At 40.3% G+C, this 14,662-nt stretch overlaps 1 protein-coding gene across 5 annotated transcripts in view; it reads left to right on the top strand.

Annotated features, from left to right (window-relative positions):
• SYNE3 (spectrin repeat containing nuclear envelope family member 3) overlaps positions 1–14,662 on the top strand; it is an 82,498-nt gene that overhangs the window by 51,683 nt on the left and 16,153 nt on the right. For all 5 annotated transcript variants that reach the window (XM_039382684.1, XM_039382686.1, XM_027718391.2 and 2 more), the window contains exons 9-17: positions 96–278; positions 534–677; positions 1,653–1,787; positions 2,741–2,902; positions 3,636–3,799; positions 4,882–5,005; positions 5,174–5,329; positions 5,992–6,141; positions 7,398–7,436. In XM_039382684.1, coding sequence (XP_039238618.1) covers positions 96–278; positions 534–677; positions 1,653–1,787; positions 2,741–2,902; positions 3,636–3,799; positions 4,882–5,005; positions 5,174–5,329; positions 5,992–6,141; positions 7,398–7,436 — 1,257 coding nt within the window. The remainder of the gene's footprint in view (positions 1–95; positions 279–533; positions 678–1,652; positions 1,788–2,740; positions 2,903–3,635; positions 3,800–4,881; positions 5,006–5,173; positions 5,330–5,991; positions 6,142–7,397; positions 7,437–14,662) is intronic.

The raw sequence follows: 14,662 nt of genomic DNA, 5'->3' as shown, positions 1-14,662 counted from the left end.
TACTGCTTTGGTTGTGTGACTTGTGTGAGAATAATATGATTATATGGTTTTTATTTTTTTGGTAAGATTTCACTGGAAGGATTTTTCTCCTTTAGGCTGCTCTAGCTGAAAGCTCCCAGTTCAAAGAGAAGTTCATGACATTACAGCTGAAGAAGGATTTGCTAAACAATGTCCTCGGTGAGGAAAAAGCAGAGTCTTTCCTTCAAGAAGTAGCTGAAGCTTCAAAGGAGAGAGAAATTCTACACAAAAGTCTGCTGCAAAGCAAGAGCAAACTCAAGGTGAACTACAAAACCCATATACTGTCTTTGCCTGTGACAATGGTCAATTCTTTACTAAGTCAGTTTTACAGATATAAATTTAGTACTAACCAGCCCAATCCCTTTTTCTAGGTTGATCAAATATTCAAATAAATTTGTGGTCCGTTGCGTAGTGTAGTTTGGTGTTTGTTCTGAACATGAGGTGGACATTGACAAAAGATAATGCCAAGGGATATATGTTGAATGCTGGATCTTTTTTCTTCTTTCTCCATCTAGAATTTGATATTGCAACACAAGAACTTTGATGCTGGTTTTGCACCCTTGCAGAAGAAATTATCTGCCATCAAAGCCAAATTAGATCTAGAGAAGGAACCACGGCCTGACCTCTTGGGTAAAAAGACACAGCTCCAGAGACTCCAGGTACATTACGGTATTGCTCGTCTGTGTGATCCTCAACTAATTGTGGTCTTGTTTGTTTATATTGTCATATTTTATTAGCATTAGGAATTCAGTACCTGTCGCTTCAATTGATTGTGTGTTAGATAATTTCATTTGGTCCAGTTTATATCATGGAGTAAATGAAATTAAAGCAAGATAGATGAAGCACTGGCAAACTGAACTTGAGGGAAGGAATAAGCAGCTGGAAGCTGTTAGTAGCACACCTTCTTGGGCTAGTTGTATTGCTAAAGAAAATGTATTCCGATACTTCCTCCTGAGAGTGAAATTGCACAAGATAGCCTGAACCAATCCAACTTCCTCCAAAGGAGTTCCCATTGTTCCACCTCCTTTTGCATCGACCCCCTTTCCACTCTTTACCTTGTTACAGCTTTGACAGTTGCTTGATTTACTCCATGGGCTGATTCATCCAGCCAAGATAAGAAAAAAAGAATCAAAATTTTCCTTTTGGTTAGTGTTTTGAACTGATTCAGGGTCCAAGATGCAGAGCCTGTTCAAGGCATGCAGTGGTATTACATGCCTGGGAGAGAACAGAGAAGACTAGGAGTGAAAGAGAGAGGGGATGGGATGTAACTGCCATGGTGAGTTGTGGTGATCCAGCAGTACTGTGCCTCTTTGTCCTTGGTGAACACAGGGGTGTTATCACCATGGCTCTTTGTAGTACTTAGCTGGTTATACTATGTATGCTTTGGCAGCTTCTCAGCAACTTACCTTCTTTGTTATCTGCTAGTAACATGTAAGGGCATCCAACTGGTTTTTTTCAGAAACATTTACTCCTAGACATCAAAACAACTAATTTTCTTAGTGATTTCTTAGTGCTTGCTGCTGGGGTTTTTTGTCCTCACACTGCCAGATGGAGCTACCTTTAGTGTATGTTTTGTGGAGGTCCATGCCATATCTAGCACACTACCCATATCGAATCTGTCTTTTCCTCTGCAGATGATCCAAGATGACTTGGCGGAACTTGCGATTCACATGGAGGAGGTAGAGAAACTTGTTCAGTCAAATACCACACACAGGCATGAAATGAACCAACTTTCATCTGACTCTCAGGCTCTGAAAAGATCACTGGAGGTAACGTAAAGAAGAGTTCTTAGTTGCCTGAGGAGTTGCTAGTTGCCACTATTTAAAAATGTTTAAAAAATCTTTGAGCATATGACATTAAATGCTTTGACTGACAGATACTTTCATTGCAAGGGAAGAAGGCACTGAATTCCTATGACTTTGATAATTCTTCCGGGATTCTCTGATTATCTGTCATGTGATTTGCCTTTGGGATAGGATACCATCCACACAGATTTTATCACAGATTTTATGTCTATATAAATTATTTCTGGAGCAGGCCTGAGACTTCTGACCAAAAGACCTCATAGTTATATTATCATGGTGGTGCTTGTACTTCACAGATTCCTGGATAAGGGTTTTGTACCAAAGTGTTTGATTTTTTTATAGCTTCGTGACCTAAAAGTTGATGAGAGAAAAGTGCTGCAATTTCATAAATACTTGTTTTGTGCTGAGGAAATTTGTAGCTTGTAAACATACCTATAAACTGACCTTTTGAAGCAGTCTCAGAAGAAGAGCTTATTAAGTTACCTTAGTTATGCAGTTCACTATAAAAGTACATATGTTAAAATGCTACCCAAATATGCACTGTGGAATTCTAGTTTCAATCTGAATAATCCCATTTATCACTGAATTGGACTTTTGCCAGAAAAGTCTGTACAGTCATTTCTGATTCAGGGAGTATAAGATGTACAAAAAAATCCAAACATGCATATAGTCTTTATTCTGTTTCAGCGGAGAAGGAAGGGAGCTATTGTAGTTCTTAATGCCCCCCCGTGTGGTTGAATTCAGACCTGCAGGAACTTGAAAGGTGTTTTCCACACCACTTGTGCCAAAGGACAGTTTTTTGTCTTTTGTTACTAGCTGTTTTTTTCCTCTTTGTCCATGAGATTCTGTGCCCATCATAGTGTTAGACCCAGTAAAGACACTGTCTTTAGTTGCTGACATATTTTTATAACTTGTAGATGATGATACAGCAGAGTGAGGACCACGTTCAGAAGCATTGGGCATATAATGACAAACTGTCAGACCTCCAGCAGTGGATCACAGTAACCACAGAGAAGATTGATTCCTACCAGGATGCTGATGGAGAGCAGAACATCGAGGGCAGGATAGAAGACCTCGAGGTGAGAAAATCGTCTTAGTTTAAGATGTTAATTATTCACTTTGCAGCATTCAGACATTGAGAATGGGGGTTTCTAGTGAGGATTTCCTGGTTTGGGAGAGTAATGATGGTTTGTTCCTCCTGTGATAACTATTCATTGCTGCTGCCTTCCTGCTTTGCCCTCTGTTGTGGGGCATGGAGCTAGGTAGAAGACAAGAGCAATGAAAAATGGCTAAAACTGTTGAGATGGATAAAGTATTATCAAAGGATAGGTGGTTTTAAAAAGAGCTCTACCTGTCAGGGTGATCTCCCTGGACAATACCTGCCTTTGCCTGTGTGTAGTCATCGATACATTGAACATTACCGCCATTTTAGCCAGCCTTAGACTTTGTTGAACTGAGCTGTTCCAAAGCTGCCAGCTTTTCCCTGAATAGCAGTACTTTGCGTGCTAGAGTTACTCTGGTAGGTTACTTCAGCTGGCAGCTTTTGTCTTCCTATGGGAAACCAAAAGATCTCATGGGAAGGTTACAGAAGGAGGTGCATTGACAACTTGCACCCTTTAAGTTTTGCCATCAGCTCTTTGACCTGCATTGGCTCTTTGCAAGAATCCACAGCATATTTTTTTTCCCGCTAGGTATGTTCTAGCTAGTGCCAACAGAACCAGCATAGTCCTGGACTGAACATGGCCTTCAGTCTGACATAGCCTCTGCTTTACCCAGGATACCTAGAAGTAATTGTAAGGCTGTGCGTTTCAGAGATGGCTAGCTGAGTTTCCAGATAAGGAGATCCAGTTGCACCTTGTGGAAGCTCATGGCCAGATGGTCATGGAGAATTCTTCTCCAGAGGAAACTGCCCATGTCCAGGCAGAGCTGGATCAGCTGAAGGAGTCATGGAAATCACTTAAGGAGATGGCAACTGGGTAAGTGTTCATGTAGATCTACCTCATCTCCCTTCCATGGGATGCTCTTTACTGCTATATGACCAGACACAATTGATGCTTTATGCTTTGTGCTGTGAAAGCGAACAGCCATGTTACAATGCCAGAAGCAGGATGAGATTTTTTTTAATACTTTGTAAAATGAAAATCGTTACTTTCAAGTAAACTGTTTTAGAGAATCCATGAGCCAGAGTCTTTGAATCTGCCTTTACCTCATGCTTGGAGTAGGCGGTGTCCTCTTAGGACCTGGCTTACCCTTGCATTGTCAGTCCGTGTTGGAGGAAATCGGGCATAGACTAAGTGATTTCTGCTGTTCTGTCTCACCTTCCTCTTCTCCTTGCTTTCTTATCTGGGGATACCTTCCAGGAGGGTATATCTGCAATGGGACTTGTCCCTTCTGCAAACTTGCAGAAGTATAAGCCGAGCTAAAATCTCACTTAGCTGGGAAATGAAGACTTAATTTATTTTGCCTCCACTGTGCAGTGTCAAACTACTGCTCATATTTGCTAGTCTGTGTTAAAATTTAATACTGTGTTGCGTGCACGATTATATTTGTATATAGTGTCAAAATAGGCATAAAAATGAAATGACTAAGTTGAGGAAGGCTTGATTGTACTGGCTCCTGTTAATAGAAAGGAAGGTATATTGTCAAGGTAATATTTTTATTCCCCTGAATAAAAGAAAACAAAACACTTGGAAATGTTAGAACCAGGGTACTGGTGCTGCTTTGAGACACTCCTGTCTTGCTCTTATTTTGCTAAAAAGATGTTGGGAATAACTGTAATAGTAATAGTGCTAGTAATAGTCTGCTGTGCCTTTTGCAATCGGATTTGTCTGTCACGTATTGGCCTCATAAGCCACCAGCGTGCCTGCAGCAAATGTGGATAGAGCCTTCCCAAATCTTCGTTCGCGAAGCCTAGCCATGAGTAATAGTAATAACAATATAATAATAATAATAATAGTGCTGTTTCACCAGAGCTGTTCTCCATAGCCGCACTCAAAATATGAATGTCTTACCATTAGATGTTCCACTGCACTGATGTCTCTTGTTTTGTGTTTTCAAGTCTTCTTAAAAAGTGGCAGTTAGATAGACCAGTGGCTGATAAGAAGAAAAGAGCACTTGTGGACAGCAGATGGATGTCTAGACCTGCCTTCCGTCTTTTAAATGTAGATCCCAACCATAAGCAGGTGAGATGGGTATCTGCCTTCATATCAGCTTCACGAGAACAATTTTATTGCCTTGATCTGATATTATGGGTTACAAAGTTGGAGGTTGAGATCTTGCAATCAGGCCTTCAGAGGATACATCTGACATAACGGTAAAGGGTTTTTTGTTGCTGTTGTTCTGTAACCTAGGAGAAGATGGGAGAAAGGCAAAACACAAGCAGCCACTTGAAGCTCCTACACAACTTTGAAGAGTGGCTACAAGGAGAAAACACTGAACTGACCAAAATTCTTGCTGGGACTCCATCTTCTGCAGAGGAAATTAAGGCACACCAGAGCAAACTTGAGGTTAGTGTTCAAGGAGTGAAGAGGGATACAAAGATTGCAACAAGTGAAAGTTCTTTCAGAACTAAAAAAAACCCCAACAACCAAACCCAAACAACAACAACAACAACAACCAAAAAAGCCCCAAACCACCTCACCAACTAAGCAACCCCAAACCCCTAAAAAATCCCCAAAGAACAGAGAAAAAATTCAAACTCTCTGCTCTCTGCTTTAGAAGACTCTAGAGTAGATGAAGCTCAGAAACTTAAGACAAATTTCATCTCTTCTACTATGAAAGGTCTGCCAGAGCCAGAGTGGTAGAAGGGAAGGGAGCACCTGGCATCTACCTGTTGGGCTGGACATTTCCAGTGTGGGATGGTAAAGGTGTTCATTGAAAGAAGCTGATTAAAATCAGTGTCTGGTATTTGGCCTCACTCTGAGTATGGCCAGATGCAATGGCAATGGAAGCTGTAAGAAATATAACAAACAGAAATATCCAAGGTTGCAGGAACCCTGCAGATTAACCTTTGGTATCATTTCAGACCAAAAAAGCAATAACAAAAATAAATGTGCTATTCCAGAGTACCCAGTAGTTTGATTTAGTACCACTGGTTTTTGGAATGCTAGTTTAAAAATTGGGGCCTGCTATAATTCTGAGTTGCTGCTGACCTTCTGTTTGCCTACAGGAGCTGCGGTCTCATGTGCCTGATGGTCAGCGTCAATTTGAGGATCTTCTTCATCTTCATTCTGTCATTGGAAATTCTGAAGATCTGGAGGACCTGCGTTACCGATGGATGCTCTACAAATCTAAACTGAAAGAGTCCATGAGTTTACCGGTAGGTGACAACTTACAATTCATTGGTGACCTCTGCCATTGCTCTTTTATGTTGCTTCGCATTGCTAGTCTTAATTCAACGTTACACATGTTAATTACTTAAAGGAGTTGTGTGCTATCTTTTTCCCTTTCTAAGCAACGCTCAAAATATTTCTCAAAATGGAAGATTCAAAACAGAATGACAATTGGCTGTTGTCAAAGAAGGATGAAGTTTGGGACTGAGAGATATTTGTGTGTGGGAATAGTCTGGATATATGCCTAGTTCTAGGCACGTGGATTTCTATTTTTTTGCCCTTTCTCCACACAACATTCTCTACTGATTTTTTGTTTTGACAGTTCCTTCAATAAGAATATATTTGCTGTTCATTATTTGTGTCTCCTGCTGTGAGACAGAGTGATCAGAATAGTCACTGACTCAAAGTAACTGTGCACAGAAGGACCTAGTCCTTTTCAAAACTGTCTTTATGGGCTAATGATTTGGAATGAAATAAAGAGGAGGTTTATTAGTGCAAGAACCAAATTATTAAAGAAGTTACCAAGTTTTTGTATATAAGACATGCTAAGGATGGCAGAATTCATACCCATATATAAGATATTCCAGGGCATGCTGAAAATCTTCCCATGTTCTTAGGATAAACGTATATAATTATTAATTAATACTTTTCTTGATAAACTACTCACATTTTGTGCTGAACTTCAAGCTACCATAATCAGAGGATTAGATTTTACAGGTTTGCATACCTTCTGTATGCAAGTGCTTTGTAAGGTATCTGAACTCAAACACCTAAAATTTGAGACATTTGAAAAATTTCTGCCTTGGAAACCTTGTCTTCGAATCCAAAGCTTATTTAGAACACAAATTCTTTGAAGTGCATGGAAGGCAAGCATGACCTCTATCAATAAAGAGTTATATTTCTGAGAATTGTTTGCCGTTGATTGTAATGACTTACACTTTGTTAACCAAAACCTTCTGTAAGCATAAATATGGTCAATAGGTGTCAGTAAAGTCAAAGCAATTGCTGGGAGAACTGCTCATTGGATTCAAATAGTCAAGAACCTAAAAACATGTCATCTTTCTGCCTAAGGTGTGTTAAAAAGCTCATTTAAAAAAATCTCCTGCTGGTTCACTCTATCCAGGTGATCACAAATTTGAAAGAAACATCCCCTGTGAGGTGAATACTCATTTATAGGCTCCACTGGGATCTTAAGTTTATGCTTTTTTTTTCTTTGTTTTTTTTTTTTTTTTCTTTTCAACAGATTCCTGGATCTTGGGAAGAACCAGACAGGTTCAGAAAGGTATGACAGTTTCCTATCACTGCCTAAAAAATGTTCAATCAGACATTTTGCAGAAAATTATTTTAAAGTTTTCTAAAGAGTCTTGAGATTAAATTGCTTATTAAGAGCCACTCTTAAAGCTCTTAAAGTTGTTGATTTTCTCCAGATTTTAAGAGGAAAGATATTAGAGTTTTTACTCTTGAGCTATGCTTACTGTTTCTCTAGAAGCTAAATATCCATCTCCTGCAAGAGGAGGGGAACTCAATTCTTATATATCTACAGGCTATATGAATTTAATTCATTTTCCAAAAGAGACTAAGGAAGAACCTAAATATCTCTCTGAAGCATTTAAGGGATAAGTGCCTAAAATAATTTTCAAAATGGGACTCCTAATTCTTTAGACACTTGTGAAAAATAATGTTTTCGATCATTCAGCTCACCTTCTTTCCAATGCAGAAATCCAGAGAAGGGCAAGAGATTTGTCTAATGTTATTGGACTAAATCCTTATTCTAAGCAGCAGAATTCCTCCTGTGAAGGATTTTCTTTTCAAAGTGATGACATAAGAAACAGAAGCAGTACAGGAGATGATAAGGAGAAATTTAAAGAAAACAAAATGCTGCCAGTTTCTTATTAAACCAAGCAGCACTTCTGATCCCATTTTCAAAAAGTCAGCAAGTTTTTCTGTTGAACTTAGTGTTGAACCAAGTCTTTTTCTCTCTGTCCTGATTTGCTTTGTTTACAGACGCTGTTAGGTTCTACTTTGTACTGTCATCTCACTTTCCATTTCTTTTCAGAAGGAATAGAATAAGGCTCTATTTACCCAACATGAAGTAGATTGAATGAATAATGTGTCACAGGAACATAATCACATAGTCATTTTAAGCTAAATCAAACCCTCAGTTTGTCCTGTTGCAACATCTTTTTAGAGGAGACCAATATTTAAAGGATGAAATACAGTGCTCTTCTTCTAGTGATGGCCAGAAGGCAAGATTTTTCTAATTCAGATGAGATATTCCTCTGATACTCAAATGTGGAGTAGCATCTCCAGTATTTTTCCCCAGCAAAATACTGACCAGTTTTAAGGTAATTTTCACATGTTTCCTGAATAGTTTTGGCCTCAGTTCAGCCTTCCCGAAAACCCCCAAAGAGTTTCTGTTCTTGCCTGTCTGGCTCAGCATTAATTGTTTCACTCAGTAAGGTCACCAGAATTTTTCAGGCTGGAAAAACAATATGACATTTTAATACTTGGTGTAGAGGCAGCCAAACATTGAGTAGTGCTGCTTTTCACTAGAAGAGGCCTAAAGGGATATTCCAGAAGACTGACCAAGGAATTCTCTGATTTCATGTGATTTGGTTGAGTCAAGTTGGTTATAGTGAAAAACAAACCAAAAGCTTTAGGCGTAAGCACATCTCTGCTACAGTTAGATGCCATTTTTTAATTCATCTGCCTCACCTGCCTGGGGGTACATGGTATATTTATTCATCCTTAAATTCTCCATATTAGACTGAAACCTTCAGTTAATTTTCAAGGATACTAGAATAACATAATGGCAGGTAGCAAATGTTTGTCAATTATTCCTACAGCAAGAGCACAAAAAACACATTCTGTAAGTTTTTAATAGCTATTGAACAGAAACAAAGAGAAACAGCTCAGGGTGAGAAGGAATGAAGAACTGAAATAGCTCATAAGTTTGAGGAAAATGGCTCCTATTCACCAACAAGTGATTTGCAGTTTCCCTTCAGCCTGTACAGATGTTGTGGTAACTTAGACCCTGCTCACTTCAGGGAGATTTTGCTGACTTCAGAGATTTCATTCTGTGTTTAAATAGTATCACTACAGTGGGAATCCAAGTGCTCTAAGCAGAGATGTCTATTGTTTTTTTCTTTTTCATTCAGGCTAAGGGTTTTATCAGGATGTGAGCCTGTGTTGCCATAAGATTTTTGAGCACTATTTAGGAAAGCCAGAAAATAATGTCGATTCCTTTTGGGTGCATCACTGTTTGGGCTAAGAGAAGAGGAAAAGCAAGCTAACTGCAGAATTCATGGCTTTGCAGTTCACTTTAAATTCAGATATAACACTTAAAACGTTGCTAAAAATGAAAGCAAGTTTAGGCAAATGTTTTTGTATGCATGAATATCCTTTCAAAGCCGTGGTGAAGGAAACCAACTACCCTGAGAGAGCAGCTGATCTCAGTTACTATCTGCAGGAACAGCACATGGTTGGGGGCTGCATCACTGTGCTCGCAACATCCAATGAGTTTGCATGCAATAAGATCAGGTTGTTTCTAATATGTCAGCTCCCTCATGCTTTTGAGCCACGCAAACTCAGTAGAAGTGTCAGAATTTCAGGTGGTTTTGGACTGATCTCTGCTTTTTGCAACACAAGGTCCCCAGTGACTCTGCTCATCTCTCCTGTTTGAGCTGTGAATATTTTGCAGCAACAGCAGATCAGTCTGGAGAAGCAGAAGACCCAGCTGCAACCAGTCTCATTCCATTGCCTTCCAATTTTATTCCATTTCTAGCCTACATGGCCAAATGTGGGGCAGAATAGAGCCTGCTCCATGTATAGTAATGTGCTTTTTTCCTGATCATTCATCCATTGCTGAGGACATGCCCCCAGCCACTGGTGCCCTTAGGAGCAGTACTGGCTAATGACTGCGATGTGAGCAACTTCTTGTTGATTAAGAAAAAACATTTGCAGGAAATTGCACTGGCTGCAGTGAGTTTTTAGCAGGTGCCAGTGACAGGGCAATGTAGATGGATATTTCTGCAGGGTACCTAGCACACTCAGGAACATAATCAAGCAAATGCTCACTAATAACTATGATAAATGTTACTTTCAAAGGTTGGCTCCCAGCTACCTGAAAATATTCCATGAGCATTTTTAGCACAAATAGGAAGTCAAAGCCTCATTATTTACAGGTCTAGGTAGCACTGTTTGATTTATTTTCCTGAGTGCTCAGAGTAATTACCCTTCCTTGCTAAACAAACGATCTGGCTTTATTGTTTGTACAAACAAAATAATTAGAATTCATTACATCAGTGGTCAGCTAATTGCTTCCTTTGAGATTCTGCTAAGAGTAATCTCCTATAACATACAGACAGAAGGAACATGTAATTTAATCTTGTTTAGAGACACCATTGATCTGGAGTCAATCAAATTAATGCAGTCATTCAGGAAACTGTGCGAAGCAAGAGCTGCCACAGCTTGCCAGGAAGAAAACAGTAATGTGCTCTGCTCTGCTCAAGTGCAGATATGACAGGAGTTCCTCATGGCAGAAAGTCAGACTACAAAAAAGCACAGCATTGTGAGTTAGTGCCTGTGTTAGTAGTGCCTCTCCAGTGCAAGTATGTGGCCCATTTTTTTTCCTGAAGTCCTGCTAGGTGTTAGGTACTTGAAATCTTCTGTACAATTACATTCTCATTAAAATGAAAAAGACTTATTAAAAGGTATCTTTGCCTCAGTTTTCAAAACCTCTTTTATAGGTACAGATAATATCTCTATTTTTTTTTCATCTCTGAGCCTGTAAGCCTGTGCTTACCTTTTTTAGGAATTATACCATGACCTAAACACAGAAAAAAGGGCATCTTAGTGCTAAAAATTAGCAGACAGAATTATTTTCTCTCAACAGTGATGTTTATTCTAAAGGAAACTTAGTTAAAAAAAAAAAAAAAAAAAAAATCCCTGAAAATCTTGACTGCCTCTTCCTGACTCTGCTTCCTGACACTGGTAAGCATGCTGAGCCAGGCAGCAGCATTCCCTCCTTTTCCAGCAGGCTCACAGGCTTCCCTTCATGTTACTGCACCTGTGAGACTCCCTGCCTGTCTGCTCTTATTTCTGTAGGTTTCAGTTGTTTACCAATTTACATTACAGTATTCCCAAATGTTAGAGGCTCTTTGTTGTTTGTCTGGTCCTGCCACATTTGCGCCTTGCCGATGCCCTCTCTCTACAGTAGTGCTGGTGCACGGTGGTGAAGACATTTTGCTTCCCAGGACATCTGGTTCTTACCTTCTTTTCAGAGATGTGTCCTTTCGTAGCCTGCCATGTTGTGAAATATTTGCAGATTTTCACCAAGGAGATAGCTCAGAATGATTTTCTCAGCAGATATAATTTTACCTCCTAACTGAAAGGTAACGAGAGAGAGAGATTTGTTGAGCGATAGCAGAATACAACCAATTTTCAGTATCTGTCTGAAAAATGTTTTTAACACTACTATAAAAAGCATGGTAAGAAAACCTCTTCAAATTGTTACCTCAAATTGTATTAGTTTTTGAAAAGTAAGCCGTCATATTTTTGAATTACTTAAATAAAATGCAAACAACATTCAAATTATGTATAATGACTGCTGAAATTTAAGAAAAGTTTGATCTTGACTTGAGAGAAGTCAATGGTAAAGCAGCTGGAAACATACATTGCTGATAAACTAGCTCCCCTAAAAGTAGTACAGCCTTGCTCTTAAAACATATAGCAGTGCTGTGGGGGTCCTGGTTGGTGTCAAGTTGAATATGAGTCAGCAGTGCCCTGGCAGCCAGGAGGGCCAACAGTGTCCTGGGGGGCATCAGGCAAAGCATTGCCAGCCAGTCAAGGGAGGGGACTGTCCCGCTCTGCTCTGCACTGGGGCAGCCTCACCTTGAATATTGTGTGCAGTTTTGGGCACCACAATATAAGAAAGATATTAAGCCATTGGAGAGTGTCCAAAGGAGGGCAATGAAGATGGTGAAGGGTCTTGAGGGGAAGCTGTATGAGGAGTGGCTGAGGGCACTTGGTCTGTTCAGCTTGGAGAAGAGAAGACTGAGGGGAGACCTCATTGCAGCTACAACTTCCTTGTGAGGGGAAAAGGAGAGGCAGACACTGATCTCTTCTCCGTGGTGACCAGTGACAGGACCCAAGGGAATTGCCCTGAAGTTGTGTCAGGGAAGGTTTAGGTTGGATATTCCAAAGAGGTTCTTCACCCAGAGGGTGGTTGGGCACTGGAACAGGCTCCCCAGGGAAGTGGTCACAGCACCAAGCCTGACAGAGTTCAGGAAGCATTTGGAGGATACTCTCAGGCAGCTGGTGTGACTCTTGGGGAAAGTCCTGTGCAGGGCTAAGGGCTGGACTCTATGATCCTTATGGGGGTCCCTTCCAACTCAGCATATTCTGTGATTCTGTGTGATATATTTGTTGGGACAAATTGTATTGCTTATGAGTATATTAAAAACTGGTGGAGTACTCCTGTGTTTTTAATTGAATTCAATTAAATTCAATGAGCAGCTCAGCCCATCACTTCAGCCCCTGTCGTGAGATGGGGGAGATTTGGAAAGGTAAAAGTGAGAAAATTCTTGGGTTGAGATAAAGGCAGCTTAATAATTAAAAGAAGGAAACAAAGTAAACAAGTGATAAAAAAAAATCCCAGTGGCTCATCACCAGCAAACTGATACCCAACCAGGGCAAGGACAGACCTAATAAACTCCCTTTTTACTGCTGAGCACAAGGTCCTATTGTACGGAGTATCCTTTGAGTCAGTCGGGGTCAGCTGTCTAGGCTGTGCCCCCTCCCAACTCCTTGTGCACCCCTAGCCCCCTCGCTGGTGGGGTGAGGTGAGAGGCAGAAAAAGCCTTGGCTCTGTGTACTCACTGCCCAGCGAGAACTAAAACATGGGTGTGCTACCAATACTGTTTTCAGCACAAATCCAGTACATAGCCTCATACAAGCTGCCCTTTTAACTCTATCCCAGCCAAAACTAGTACAACTGGTTTAAAACCCTCTTACCCTGTTGTGAACCTTTTGCAAATGGGGATATTGCAAAGAGATATTCCATGCCATAGAGTATCATTCTCAGTATTTAAAATGGAGGAGGTGGCTGGGGCGAGTCAATCACTGCTGGGGGACGGACTGGGCATAAGGCGGTGGGTGGGAAACAACTGTGTTGTGCATCACTTTTCTTACTTGGGTTTTATTTTTCTCTGTTGCCTCTCTTTTCATTAAAGTTATATTATTATTATAGTTTTTATTATTATTTTATTTAGATTATTAAACTGTTCTTATCCCAACTCACACGTTTTAGCTTTTTTTTCAATTGTCCTCCCCTTTTCTCTGGATAAGGGAAGGGGGGCAGAATAAGTGGCTCTGTGGTATTTAGTTGCCAGCTGGAGTTAAACCTCAACAACTGTTTATATGCTGAAGACAGGACCAAACGTGGGACCTTTTCTCCTTGCTTAGGTCTGGAGAATTATAGAAATCAGTGCTACTTAAACAACTTGTCCTATGACATGCTTCTCCTAAAAATGTGTTGTATTGTATATGCACACAGAAGCTAACCTTTATAAACCTGCTTGTGTCACAGTAGCATATGGCACAGTAATTAGGTCTAAGTGACTTTGCAGCAGAAATTTTGAAATATCTGCTGTATGTGACTGCTGAAACCTCAGATACAAACTGCTGGCTCTTCTTGTTTTCTGTTTTTTAAATGAAGCCTTCACCTAAGCTTCTACCTTATCATCCAGATGTGTTGAAGGACCCCAGAATCCCTCCTGAGAAAGAAAACAAAGTCTTTAATTTACTTATATACTTATTTACGTACATACGCTTAGCTCTTCAGAATCGAAAGGAATGTTAAGGTTGCAAAGTCAAGCAGTCTGAAGATAGAAAATGTCAGAGCTAAAATTGCTTGTATGACCACAGTTAACCTCCCTTCAGCACATTCATTCTGGTAGCTCTTTACATGATGGAGAATGATAAGCACAGGACTCAGTGAGGCCCCACTTATTATTCCTTACTTATTCTTCACTGCTGCTGGCCTAACCTGGGCAGTGTTTGCATTTAGGAAAATTCAATTCTGAACGCAGTGGCTCACTGTCCTTTTGCAAAGGCCGTAGAACCTCTGATCAACAGTATCCATCTCTTAGTTCCTGCTGTGGTTTATGGGACTGTGCTTTACCCAAGAGCATGTTGGATGCTCAGTTCTGTGGTGACAGTAGTATCCAACTCCCCCAAATTATTTCCCCCTTGAAAAGACCAGTTGGGATTTGCAATATGTTGTTTATCTTAGAGAGGGACACTCATGACTCTGAGTTGAGAACTGATGAGGAGCCCAGCTCCAAATTATCTCACACTGAGGTAAAAACCCAATTTGCTTTCATTTGAGAGCAGCCTGTGATCTCCCTGGAACTGATCTCTTCTGGGCAATAATCTGCCTCTGCGAATGACAACTGAATAAGCATCCAGTGGGATCTCAAGTGGCAGAAGCACAGGGCCTGTGTAGGT

The sequence above is a fragment of the Pipra filicauda genome, unplaced genomic scaffold (assembly GCF_003945595.2).
Source record: "Pipra filicauda isolate LSUMZ 115617 unplaced genomic scaffold, ASM394559v2 scaffold27_size4233163_pilon, whole genome shotgun sequence".
Classification (NCBI taxonomy): Eukaryota; Metazoa; Chordata; class Aves; order Passeriformes; family Pipridae; genus Pipra; species Pipra filicauda.
This window is presented reverse-complemented; position numbering and strand designations above follow the sequence as displayed.